Genomic DNA, 14,161 nt, shown 5'->3' with positions numbered 1-14,161 from the left:
TTCTTTGTACCAAATAGTCTCAAGTCCTATACCAATAAATTTTTTCTTGGGACATCTTATCTGTCTGCACACCCTTTTTTTGTTACCATGCAAAAATGTTGTTGTTCTTGTTTCCACTATTGCTTGTTGCAGTGGCATTTTGTTAAAAATATACACTTTTTATCCAGAGACATTCCCAGGACTTTTTAATCTTCTGAAATGAGGCTCTCTTACAATCGTATCTTTAGAGAAAAGGAAAGTGCTTCCATGTCATTATTTTTCTCTGAAGATATACTCCACATTGATAGAACACCATTATCATTTTGAGTACTGCTGGCAGTTTTAAAGTTTCTCAGCACATATTCTTACCTTCCAAATTTATATGAGAATATTTTTATCTCCCCTTCTCAAGGAACATTGTGGTATCTGCACATTGTCACAAGTCTTTGCAGCAGATATATCCTGTTCGTACTAGCATGTTAGGAAACCCCCAACCTCAAAATTCTGCCTCCATCACTAGAAGGAGCATTAGCATAAAAGTGATGTTATAACACAATATAAAATGGTATATTACTGAAAATACTGGCAGTAATTTCCTAATTGTAATACTTTACTATTAGCCTAATGATTTAGCTTTTCACTTTTATATACTTAGACAATCAATTACTACTGCTTTTTATTTTGTTTCTTTCTTTTAGGGTTATGATCGCTTACTAATAACATCTTGGGGTCATGACCCAGGAGTAGTCCTAACTTCGAATGTATTGACAATGTTGAATGATGCTTTAACACATTCTGCCGTTCTAATTCAGGTACTTGATATGAATATGATAAAATGTACTTAATTTCAGTACATTTTTTTCTTATATGTAATGTACAGTAGAGGTGACTGAAAAAAAGTGACATTTTTTCAAAACTCTTCATTTTTTTTCAAAATTTTGAACTTAGAAAAATTTTGACCGGCTTTATTTATTGTTTATTTATTACTGTGTCACTAAAGTGTTGAACCAAAACTGTTGTGTGATTCATATACAGTTATATGGATTAAAACGTAGTCCATGTATTAAAATGTAGTCAACAAGTATGGGATGCATCACAATTGTGCTTTGTAGATGCCTGTTTTTTCAGAGTTCTATACTAAAAATTTTTTTATTGGTTTTCAATTATTTCTTTCTGATCATATAATATTTGTATCTTAGTACAATTTTGTACTAACTTTTAGGGTGTTTTTGTACTCTTGCACAACTTTTTGTTCACAGACTTTCCTACAAACTGTATTCCAGACTCTTTTCTTATTATTTTAACTGTATTAACTCGGAAAGAGGGATAAGTTAAGCAACTTTAACAAAGAAAAGAGGTTTTCAAGTGAGATGGATTTGATGAGGTAGCTACATGAAGGTTATTCAGATGTCGAGAGGCATATGAGAAGCACAGGGCGGGAACTAGGGATGCGGCAGGTGCTGCAGCACCCCCAGGTTTCACTGTGAAAAGTTTGGTATGCTGTCAGAATGAAGCTAGCATTATTTCACGATTGTTGAGAATCCCATGTGGTGTGAGCAGGAATTGTACTTTTTTATATTGCTTTTGAGCATACAGGGTTTGCAGTTTCGTTAGATGGCTTTCAGCACCCCTTCCAGCGTCACTGATGAGAAGGCTCTTGAACCAAGGCTTTTGGACATCTGGGACTTGGGGAGGCCAAAAGAGAGGTGCAATATTAAAGACGAGAGAGATGAGGCCATAGACAAGAGTTTTGGCATAAGTGGAGCTAAGAGAGTGATGTACCTGAGCAATACCGCAAAGTGGTCAGATTCAGATTCACAAGTGTAAGAGATGTGAGAAGGCAGTTTCAAGGTGAAGGAAAATACTAAGGTTATAGGCCAAAATGGTGTGTGATAAGAGGTAGTTTTGTTTGAAAATGTTCTCATCTAAGAAAAGCACCTCTTGAGAGACTACTTGGTGTTTAGGTCTTGTATCTAAATCAAAAACAGCTAAACATAATTCAGTATTGCTTTTGGTGTGAAGAGCATTTCTATGGCTCTTCATAAACATCTAAAATGAAGGGTTCTTTAACGAAATTACTGACATTAACTTCTACATTGGGTTTTTAAAAAAATATATAGGTATATTTGTCTTAAACATTTTAGTAAAATAAATGCCATAGTATGACATTGTGTATGAATCCTTTTTTTGTCTTTCATTGGTTTAGCTAAAATCTTTGAGATATAGAAAACAACTGAAAGAAGAAGTAGTAACTCAAATAAGCGAGCATTTAGGATTACATTAAGTAACTTTCATATTGTCAAATGCTTCACCTGTAAGAGCCTTAGTGAAAAAGAAAAGCAATTATTTGAGCATTTCTGTGGATAAGGGTCTCCATGCTGTGATGCCACTTTGAAACTAACAATGACGCTAAACTTTATAGTTATGATTAGTAAAACACAAAGCTAACTGTTCCTCTTTTATTACATTTTAACTTTGAGTTGCTTACATTAATATTTGTTTAAAATTACTAACCACAATCTTCAGTATATAAGCGTCTTATCTGGTCTACTTGTTTGTTACATTAGCGTTACCAATCTGGCCTTTCTTAAACAAAAGAGAACAAGCAGAACTAAGAAATCAATGCAAGCTCTAGTAGTATATATGGATTTCTTTCCCTGATTTTAATTTCTTGGTGTTCAGGGACATGGCATGCACGGAATGGGGGAAACTATGCATATTCCTTTCCCATTTGAGGAAGCAGAACAGCAAGGAGGTAACTATCTTTAATGTGAATTCTGCAACAAAGACTTCAGTGCTATTGTACAATTACCTTGTATGGAGAGGCTAAACTAAATATATTAATGCCCACTTTCTAATAGCAGAGGATTACAATGTTACTAGCTATTGATTAAACTTGGAAGAGAAAATTGAAGGGATCCTTACATAGTGTCCACAGGGTGCTGCTGTAAATGTAGAGGAAGATAGTCTTATTGTGACCATTACCCCAACTTCCAATTAATTTACTGGCCCTCTTTCTTTCCCTGCATAAACTTACTGGAACAACACCAGCTTTTATTGCCCATCATTGCTTGTACATGCACCTCCTTGCTGCTCTTTGTGTTGCATGCAAGTTTATTGAAAAAAACCTTTAAATCTATCTTATTCTCCACAAGACTCATCACTCCTGTGTTGCCTACAGAACACTGCCAGATGAAAACATCTAGGCAGATGGTGAGCTCCTAGTTGTGCATTCAGCTAAACTATCTTGACTATTACTCTGGAGCATGACTGTAATACAGAAAATAAAAAATTGAACACAGTGTTTTTTTTTGGTTTTTTAAAAAAGCTCCAAGTTAATGATGTCCCTTTTAAATTTCCTAATCTTCACTTTCAAGGTCTGCACAGGTACAATTACTTTTAGTGAAGCAGAAATTTACTGATTGTGAAATGCTTCTTAAACTTGTCTTAGTCAGTCATTTTGAAGTTTAAAGGGGGTGGAGAGGAAGATGATGGCCATGTACAGTAGAACCTCAAAGATACGAACAGCAGAGTTATGGACTTACCGGTCAACCGGATACCTTGTGGACCCAGAAGTACTCAGGCAGACAGCAAATACTTTACTGCCTCGGGGCTTTAGCCCTGGGGTTCAGGGCTTCAGTCCCACAACTCTGTACCCAGCTTCTGCCTGGGGCTCAGGGCTTCAGCCCCACAGGGAAGTGCCGGTTTCAGCCCCAGTGCTTTTCCCCCATAGCTAAAGCTCCAAGCTGTGGGGAGCCCCAAGCCCCAGTGTCCTCTTCTCCCCCCCTCTTCCCGCTCCCCTCCCCCCGGGCAGAAGCCAGGAACAGAGCCGCGGGGCTGAAGCTCTGGCATCCATCCTGGGGCAGAAGCCCCGAACCCTGGTGCCCCCCACGAGGCTGAAATTGGGAGTGGAGCTGCAGGGCCTGAAGCCTCGAGCACCTGAACTCCCTCCACGTCTAAATCCCTGAGCCCTGGTGCTCCTGAGGGTCAGAAGCTTTGACACACCTCTACGGCTGCAGCCCCAGTCCCCCGCTGCAATGCCCCGCCCCTCCCAGTGGCTGAAATCCGTAATGTCTTGTTCAGAGTTACGGACAACCTCCATTCCCAAGTACAAAGTATGAGATTTAACACCTGAAACTGTAGATTGGTGCTGGACAAAATACAAACCAGCATAAACCATCCATTAGTTTCCTGATCTGAGTCTAAATCCAGTTTATTTGTTTTAGGTTTACAATGAACTATTTCCTACATTCACTTCTCCTCCTTTTGGTCTTTGGCAAAGTGGCCCACATCCTTTCACCTTGATCCTCAAGTGAAAAGTTTTGAGCTGAAAACCAGAGGGGTCTTTCTCACTCCCCCTTTCTTGTTCTGGGTTTTGACATCTAGCTGTTGATGCCAGTAGTTCCTCCATGACCAGACTCAAAACCTGGGAGCACTGCAGTATTATCTTGTGCTTCATAACGTACCTCACATAAACTCTGGGCCAAAGTACTGTGGAAGATCCAAATTGCATCTTAGTGGAAGAGATGGACATCATTGAGGCCCAGCATTGAAATTGCTGCACTCTGCCATCTAGCTGAAGGTGTGGGGAAAATGGTACCCACTAATTCTTGCATTCTCTCTTCCCTCCTTGCCACTGTATCTTAAGGTACTATGTTGTTTTTGGAATGGGGAAGAAGAAGCGATCCATTTACCCAGTTTCCCATACCATACCCACCATCATGATATCTGGACCTAGGAGCTACAGAAGAAAGGGAAATCTCCAAATGCCTAAATGAACCGCCATCAGAAATCTAGCCCTGACTTCCTGGGTATTAACTGTAGTGGTGCTATGGTTGCTCTACTACCTTCTTGCAGTGATGCAAAGGCAAACTTGTGTGCTTCTTTTCTGTGCTAGACTTCTCTCGTGTGAATATGGGCGTTCATAAAGCATTGAGAATATTAAGCGACAAAGTGGATTTGCAGCATTTTTGTGGATATGTTACCATGTTGAATCCTTCCAGTCGACACACAAACAGAAAGCTGAGTGATGCTTCTGATGGAAAAGGTTAGTCAGCAGTGAAGACTATTTGCCTTTGGCGGTCAATTTCTTTGAATTCATATGCCCCTTTTAAATAAAAATCAAGGTGTATAAATTTATTGTTTAGAATATAGAAATAAGTACAAAACGAAATCTTCTCTTAAAACCATCAGCTCTTTAATGTTTTATTTTGAAAACAAAACACTAGTTTCCTTTGATTATTTTAGTGTCAAACCAGATCCAAGTAAGATCCTTGTGTTTTTCTTTATTCCTTTATGCCATGCATCTAGATTACTGTCCTTAGGTAAATAGTTTGAGGTACTTTGTGTTCATTATCAATACATCACATATGAGTAAAATTTATATATTCTGTACATCAGGAGGTAACTAAGCTTATATTCATCTAAATATTATTAAATATCTTAAATTTAGGTGAGCTTGAATTGGCATCAGGATCTGATGTAAATGGGAGCACAGAATCATTTGAAATTGTTGTTGAAGACACATCTGTGGATTCTGCAGCTAAGCAAAGTCCTGAAGGTAAGATCTTACAAATGACCTATATTATTTACTGGAAGATAAAATCTCCCTTAGATATTTCTGTCCAGTCAGAAATCTAGTATTAAAGTATCTAAACACACAATACAAGCATTGCCTAATGTCTCTAGTGCTGTGTTCTAAGCAAATAGTACACATTTAAAAAAAAAAACTTAATGTATTTGACACATTGATGTATGGATAGTGCAATACTGTTAATATGTTTTAATGCAGACCTCTTAAAGAATCTTTGTTTGGCTCAGAATTGCTTGAAGTGTTCTGTCTTGTAAATACTGTGTACGTTTTATAAAGAATGGGAGATAGGAACCTTTTGGTACAATTTAGCTACTGACTCAATTTTTATTTTTTTTTAGAGAGAACTGATCTGGGGTTAAATTTTCAGGGTCAATTTACTGTTCTCTTCAGAAAACATTTTAGTCTCTTGTTTATATCTTATAGTTCCCACAACAGAACTGGAATGGGTTCCCCTGGAATTATGCTTTGGAATTCCACTGTTTAGCTCGGAATTAAACCGGAAAGTCTGCAGAAAAATTGCTACCCATGGACTATGTAGAAAAGAAAGGTGAGGTTTCTTTTGCACAGCCATTCTGTGCAGAACTTATCTGTGCTTTGGCAATGCAATAAATTAAAGTTTGAAACTGTAGTACTGTATCTTGTTATTACGTTGTAGGAGTCACTTTTAGGCTCCAAGATACTTGCTGTAATATACATTCCCATAGCTCATTGATCATACCTCAAGCCCTAGGAATATTTGGCTGCTATTGTCAGCGTGGGCATCATACCATAATGTATGGCAGTGGTTCTCAGACTAGGGCCACTGCTTGTTCAGGGAAAGCCCCTGGCAGGCTGGACCGGTTTGTTTACCTGCTGCATCTGCAGGTTTGGCTGATCGCAGCTCCCACTGGCCGCGGTTCGTCGCTCCAGGCTAATGGGGGCTGCGGGAAGCGGCATGGGCCGAGGGATGTGCTGGACGCCCTTCCTGCAGCCCTCATTGGCCTGGAGTGGCAAACCACGGCCAGTGGGAGCTGCGATCGGCCAAACCTGCAGACGTGACAGATAAACAAACCGGCCCGGCCTGGCAGGGACTTTCCCTGAGCAAGCGGCGGCCCTAGTTTGAGAACCACTGATGTATGTGGTGTATGAGCGGAGGTTAGCCTACTTAAAATCGTGCCTTGCAATCTATCTTTATTGTAGATTAAACTTCACATTGCAATTGATTAATAAAGCAAAATGTTTTTTGAAAGGAATTTTATTTTACTTTGGAGACTATAGGAAATGCGATTTCTGATGGTAATTTGTTTCATCTCTTGTTCAATAAGGTCTCTGACAGACAATTTAATTGCAACAGTTTCACTGAAATGCAGCACCTTTGATTAGATTATATTTCTTAAATTAATGGTGGCTTCTCTATGTGTGAATAAATATAGTCCTTTGTAGAGGGAAAGGGCAGAGGGAAGTAGCCATAGAGAGCCTTTACACAAGCTTTCCTCTCATCATCGAAATACCAGCAAAACTCAAATTCTGTAAGAGCTAATAATGTAGTAGCTTTACTGCATTTGATTTTGGGAAGGCAGTTCTTATGCACTGTAACAAAATCTTATGGACTTAAGTGATGGCCACTGATTTGTATTTCCTCATTTTGAAGGTGGCTTTTCATTATAGTTCATCTTTTCTTGGCAAAATGTGTCTGATTTAGGGGCACAATTGTAGAGGCTGTGTTATGGCCATTTGAAAATGTGGCCCTAATAGCCCTCTGCAGTGAGGATCTTACAGGTAAATAGGTTGCTTGTCACCTTTTTTGGAGCTTTTAATGTGTTGCATTTTAAGAAGTAACTTACGCTAAGAACCACTGTATATCATACCTTTTTAGAACGGTCTAGCATAAGAAGCAAGAATAAAATTTAATATATTATTCATGCTTCATGTACATTATACATATTGAGTAAAACTTTCAACCACACCTTTTTATCATAGTAACAAACATAAATAGCTTCAGGAAATTGGATATTCACTTGTTGAATGGAACAAAACCCAGGCAGTTAAAAGCAGGGAGTGGGGGGTTGGAGTTTAGTTAGCAATTTACCTCTTCTACAATGATAGTATTACATTATTCTGTTTTATTTTAACAAGTGCTGTTAAGAACCATTAGAGCTGCTCTTAAGATCGTGAGCCTGGTATTCTAGTCCACTACAGTAACAATATGTATCAGCACATGTACACTTTTTTAGACACCTGCTACGTTTTACAGCTTTTCCTTTTTTCATTTTGACAGCCTTCAAAAACTCTTGCATTCCAGTAGAAAGCTGTCTCTACAGGTTCTTAACTTTGTTTATTCATTCCAGGTAAGGGAAAAAAATCAAAATGTAGGAACTTCTGCATGGCCTGTCTTTTGGTTTTGGCTTTTTTATTAAATGTTGTGTAGAAGTTTGTAGCTTATTCATTTTTTAATGATAGAGCTATTAAAGACATTGTCATATTAAAAATCTCATTATTTTCTGAATTTTCATTGAAATAAGAGGGGAAAAATACCATTGTTTGGTTTTATACTTGGTATGTTATCACCGCTCTGCTCCGTATGTAATAAGTTTCCCCGGTTTTGTATGGGTTTTCACAGCAAAAGGAGAGAGAGAGATTTGAAACATGCTTATAAGATCCTAAATATTATTAAGGGACTCTGGGCAAGTGTAGCCTCAGGTGCTACTTACTAATCTTCTAAATATCAAGTTGACCCATATCCCTTTTAAGAGAAATATTTTTATTTAAAACTGTCATTGTTTAGCAATGAAATCTCATGTCCTAAATTTAGCCAAGTCTGAGTGATAGATGAAACATGCTGTTAAATTCTAGTTTTAGTAGTTGAAGAAGTCTGGTGTGTTTCTTCATGTAAACAATGTAGTGATGAGTTAATGTTAAAGAGAAAATGTGTAAAACTCTTGGCTATGTTTTGGAAGACTTTTTGTTTAAGCACATTGATGTAGCATGTTTACCTTGGCATTTCCTCTACAATGCCTCAGCATTTCTACAGTTGTCATGTAAGCATCCAACTTGTTGAAATTCTATGATATGCACATGTGTATCCTCATATACAGTAGTTGACAAGTTCTTTCCTATGTCCGTTGGTACTTGTAAGGCGGTTGCAGCTGTCCCTCCATCTGTCTGGAAGGGAGGCCACACCCCCTTGCTACAAGCCCTCTGGAAGGGCACCGTTTGGGGGGAATTCGCACGGGGTCTCCGCGACTTGGCGGGATAACACAGTAGTGAGTCTAGGGGCCATGGTCCTCCGACTGGCCAAGGCACCAAACAATTAGAGGGCTCTAGCCTACAATCAGGGTAGAGCAGCAATGTCTATAAGCCCTGGCCCTCAGACAGTGCGGGGCAGCAAAGAGGCTCTGGCTGGTATTCAGAACAGAGCAGTAACGAGTCTATTAGCCCAGACCCTCAAACAGGATGGGGCAGCAAGTCTATATGCCAGGCCCTCAGACAGGGCACGGCAGCAAAGTCCGGAGGCTCTGGCCTGTAGTCAGGACAGAGCAATAAGTGCAAACAGGGTGGGGCAGCAAACAGTCGGGGGTCCTGGCTCTGGCGGACCACCAACAAACGCAGGCCTCTTGGCCTATGGTGGGGAGGCTGCCACCCCAGGGGTAGGGTGGCGGAGTCAGGTGGGCCCACATCCCCCTACCTCTACCGTGTCCCAGCCCAGGGCCCTAACAGTGGCAGAGTGGTCCGCCACTGGGTCAGTGGGGAAACCTGGCTGCAATACGCTGGCCAGCTGTCAGTCAGGAACACAACCGAACTATATTTGGCTCCCCTGGGCTACTTCCTACACTTCTGGGTCTCGGGGGTCATCGTCAGTCTCTCTGGGATAAACAGTTAATGGTAGCCCCAACAATTCCTTGGTGTCTCCAGCGACCGGCAGCTCTGGCAGTCTGTCCAGATCTCGGGTGCTGCAGCGGTTGCTGTTGGGTCTGAACTCCAGCAGCGGAGAAGAGACGTCTTTCTCCTCTGGAGGCTCCTCTCCATCTGAGCTGGAGGGCCCTGTCTGTTCAACTGATAGCTAAGGACCTTATGATTAGGCTGTTTGTTCTGAATGTCGCAGTTCCAAATTAAAAAGGCAGGGAGAAGTCAGTCACTGTCAGCAGTGCCAAATGTTGTGGATCAGATTTATTGGTTCCGTCTGATTTGGATATGTCTTCTGAGGTTCAGTCTCTGAGACCTAAGTCTGTTCCGCATTTGGCTTCATGTTTCAGGATTACAGAGTTGAGCCCCTCTCCAGCTCTGATGATTCCTAAGCCTGTCAGACCAGCACCATTGCCTGTATTAACTCCAGTGCCAATGTCTGATCAGAAGAAGACTACTATTGTGCTGGCATGCTCTCAATATGACATCTGACTGTTGGTTGGATCTGAGTGAGTGATTGCTCAGAGCGGGAAGGAAGAAGCCTTCATTGGTTCTGAGGTCTAAATCCCTTTCACCTGAAAAAGGTGTAAAATGGAAGATATTGTGAGTCTTTTCACAGAGCCATCTTTGCCTCTCCCTGCTAAGACTCCTTGAGGATTGCCAAACAGATCCTTCTCAGCTTTTAGGCATCCTCCAGTGCCGTTGCTATCTCCGGTGAGATCAATAGTGGAATAGAGGTTGAATCCACAGTTAGAAGAGGATAGAGGGAGAGTTGAAAGGTCTGAATTGTCCATATTCATGCCATCTAAGTCTGGATTTCCTCAACCTCTTGGACAGTTTCTGCTGCTTCATCCTATGTATATGTTCCCAGGTCCCAATTATTGGAGAGACTGGCAGGTCTGTGGTCTTATTGGGCTGTGCTGCAAGAGTTCTTGAGTCATCCTCCGTATGGATGAAGTAGTGATATTCCAACTAATAAGGATCCATCTTCTGGGGAATTTTTGGATCTGTTTCCACCGGATCTGTCTGCAGCTCACATGGTGGTGCCTGATACTTTGAGTAAGAAAATGAAGAGTTACTTCCTCTTTTTGAGCATGGTTAGGTGGGTAAAGAATTTGAACTTGATATTTCACCTGATGAGCATGTTGGTGTTGCTTCTCTATCTTCTTCTGAGGATGCTTTACTATTTTATGAATTAATATATCATATGGAATCTACTTTGAACTTGCCTTCAGTTGCTGTGGAAGTGGCATCACATCCAGTATTTGACATTCTTGGTGGTCCTTTCAGGAAGGGGATGTTTTTACGTATGTTGGAAGGTTTCTTGCAACCTGCTAAAGCAGTTTGGGCTACCCCTGCTTCTTGTCAGCTTATCTTTAAGAAAACTGACAAATTCTCTGAAATACTGCATGAGGCGTGTTCATATTTTCATATTCACCTGTGCCAAATTCCCTGCTGGTTGCAGCAGCCAGTAATAGATTCAGGTCTGATTAAGCCTGTTTGACTCCAGATAGGAGAGAGGGAGAAAAGGTGGGGTTTTTTTTTTTTTTTTTTTTTTTTTAGTGATTTAGGGTGACTAATTACCTGGCAGTAAATAACTTGTGCAAGGGTTACCAGATGATCAGAGGAGATCATCTCAGGGAGAACAGGGGTTTCAAAAGACAGCTCCTAAATGACCAAAGGAGTTAGTGAATAGGAGCAGCAAACAGGAATTTTGTGAGGGAGTTTAGAGAGGGAGTGTAAGAGGCAGCTACATGTAACAAACCTACTCTAAACTTAGGCCAATTCTCCCCCCGCCCCAAATAAAACCAAAAACCCTGCAAGAGTAAATATAATGCAGGCAGAAATCCAGCAGCAGAGTGGAGGCTATGCAATTTATTGCACTGAATGCAGCATGTATGAATATCTGTCTTGTGGGCAAGTGGCATTTTTGTGCAAGCAGCTCATGGGCCTCGGAGACACTGTAGAGACACTTGAGGCCAGAGTGGCTGAACTGGAAGAGCTAAGGGAGATGGAAGTACACAGAGGAGACTTTCAGGGACACAGTAGAACAGTCCCACTCCCAGTCTGACAGCCTTTGTGCTGTTGAGGAGGATGAAAGTCTGAGTGGAGGAGAACATCTGGAGCCAAGGGAAACAATCCCTTAGTTAGGACGCTCCTTCCAGATGGTGTCATGGTATCCTCTTGCACTGAGGACACCCCTCCTAGGGAGAGATCCTGAGTTACTAGGAAGAGCCAGGTAATAGCAATTCAATTATTAGAAATATAGATAGTTGGGTTTGTGATGACCAGGAGAACCACATGATAAATTGTCTGCCAAGTGCAAAGTTGTAGATCTCCTGAGACATCTAGACAGACTTAAGGGGAGGAGCCAGTGGTTGTGATACACATAGGTACCGCTGACAAAGGGAAAGATAGGAGAGAGGTCTTGGAAGCCAAATTTAGGCTGCTAGATAAGAAATTAAAGTCCAGGACCTCCATGGTAGCATTCTCTGAAATCCTTCCAGTTCCATGCTCAGGGCTGGAAATATAGGCAGAACTGCAGGGTCTCAATGGATGAAGACAGTGGTGTAGTGAGGGCAGTTTTAAGTTTATTAAACCCCTTTATTAGAAACTAGGGAACTTTTGGGGATAGGAGGAGTCTATACAAGAAGGATGGGCTCCACCTAAATCCAGATAGAAGCAGATTGTTGTCATGTAAAATTAAAAAGGTTGTAGAAGACTTTTTTTTTTTTTTAAACTAAGAGCTGGGGGAAAACTGACAGGTGCACAGCAGCATATGATTTGGGGAGGAGACATCCCTTAGAGATAAATTTATTAAAGGGGAAACTCTATATCCTAGTAAAGAGGATAGGAAAGAAGTTGGTAAAGTGGATGTAGGAACTAGTGAGGAACAATCAAATGTAAGAGTCCCATTGAAATAGAACACATGAAGTTAAGCAACTGAATATTGACAAAATGTAAAAGTGCTTCTATATAAATCCTCGAAGTCTAAATACTGAGATAGGTGAACTGGAGTGCCTGGTATTAAATGAGGATATGGATTGTGACAAAGTTCCTCCTCTACCTTGGTGGGTCTTGCGCTTATTGGCGGATTTGCTCGCCTTGGACCTTCACAGCAGCCCTCAGCTTGGCTGTTTTTCTGAACCCACAGTCCAGGTCGACTCCTTCCGACTCCATAATCAGGATGGCCCATTTCAAACAGTTGATTATCACTACAAAAGGTTTTTGGTTTTTTTCCCTCCTGCTGATAATAGCCCACCTTAATTAATTGGTCTTGTTACGGTTGGTTGGCAACACCCATTGTTTCATGTTCTCGCTGTGTATATATATCTTCCTACTCTATTTTCCACTGCATGCATCCGATGAAGTGGGTTTTAGCCCATGAAAGCTTATGCCAAAATAAATTTTAGTCTCTAAGGTGCCACAAGCACTCCTTGTTTTTTTTACTGGTGAGGGAGTGGCACTATATGTAAAGGAAGCATAGTCAAATATAGTAATCTTAAATGAATCAAACTGTACCATAGAATCTCTATGGACACAAATTCTGTGCTTGAACAATAGGAGTATAGCAATATAATATACTACTGATCACCTGACCAGGATGGTGACAGTGAAGAATGGCTACAGAGGCAAAAAACACAATAATAATGGGGGATTTCAGCTATCCTTAGAATGACTGTCTATATGTCACCTCAGGAAGGGATGCAAAGAAAATTTCTAGACACCGTAAATGACTGCTGCGTGGAGCAGCTTGTCCTGGAATCTGCAAGGGGAGAGGCAATTCTTGATTTAGACAAGCACAGGATCTGATCCAAAAGATGAATATGGTTGAAGCACTCAGTATTAGTGATCATAATGTAATTAAATTTAACATCTTGGTAGGGAGAAAAATACTAAAGAAACCCACCACAATACCATTTAACTTCAAAAAGAGGAACTACACAAAAATGACAAAGCCAGTTAAATTGATTTGCCCTTTGCTGGCCAGACCTTGTTCTCAGACAAGAGTGACAACACTTAGCACTCCTGTAAGAATTCTAGGGTTTGTCTTAAACATGTTTCTATTGGGGAAATCTGCAAGGCTGCTACCTGAAGTCAGTCCATACGTTTACTAAACATTATGCTTTGGATTTGGCTTCAAGAGAGGATGCTAGATTTGGTAGAGCAGTTATTTAATTAGGACTCTGTTCCCTCCTCCTGAGTTTACAGTATCACTTGCCAAACTACCCATAAGTGGGAATATGCAGAGCCACTCGAAGGAGAAATTAAGGTTATTTACTAATAACCAGAGTTCTTCAAGATGACTCTGCATATTCACACATCCCACACACAATTTCTCAGAGTCCTATCCTGGTTTCTCTGGGTCAGCCTCAGAAAGAACTAAGGCAGTAAAGTGCCAGTGACCCCTTTTATAGCCTCGCCCTCGGAACATTCAAAAATGAGGAGAGGGCGCATGTGTGTTCCAACAGGCACTGCTTGGAGAAGGTTCTACTGTTAGGCTGCACTGGTTGGCGCATTATCCATAAATCCATCATCTCATAGACACCTAGGCTTTAAGGCCAGAAGGAACCATCGTGATCATCTAGTCTGACCTGCACATTTCAGGCCACAGAACCTCATCCACCCACTCCTGTAATAGATTTATAACCTTTGACTGAGTTACTGAATTCCTCAAATCATGATTTAAAGATACAGAGAATCCAC

At 40.9% G+C, this 14,161-nt stretch overlaps 1 protein-coding gene across 3 annotated transcripts in view; it reads left to right on the top strand.

Annotated features, from left to right (window-relative positions):
• The window catches only part of FAM91A1 (family with sequence similarity 91 member A1), a 55,360-nt gene that overhangs the window by 35,175 nt on the left and 6,024 nt on the right, over positions 1–14,161 (top strand). For all 3 annotated transcript variants that reach the window (XM_037892036.2, XM_037892037.2, XM_037892038.2), the window contains 6 exons: positions 678–791; positions 2,662–2,734; positions 4,877–5,026; positions 5,432–5,539; positions 5,996–6,119; positions 7,830–7,899. In XM_037892036.2, the coding sequence (XP_037747964.1) occupies positions 678–791; positions 2,662–2,734; positions 4,877–5,026; positions 5,432–5,539; positions 5,996–6,119; positions 7,830–7,899 (639 nt within the window). The remainder of the gene's footprint in view (positions 1–677; positions 792–2,661; positions 2,735–4,876; positions 5,027–5,431; positions 5,540–5,995; positions 6,120–7,829; positions 7,900–14,161) is intronic.

Source organism: Chelonia mydas, chromosome 2 (genome assembly GCF_015237465.2).
Source record: "Chelonia mydas isolate rCheMyd1 chromosome 2, rCheMyd1.pri.v2, whole genome shotgun sequence".
Classification (NCBI taxonomy): domain Eukaryota; kingdom Metazoa; phylum Chordata; order Testudines; family Cheloniidae; genus Chelonia; species Chelonia mydas.
This window is presented reverse-complemented; position numbering and strand designations above follow the sequence as displayed.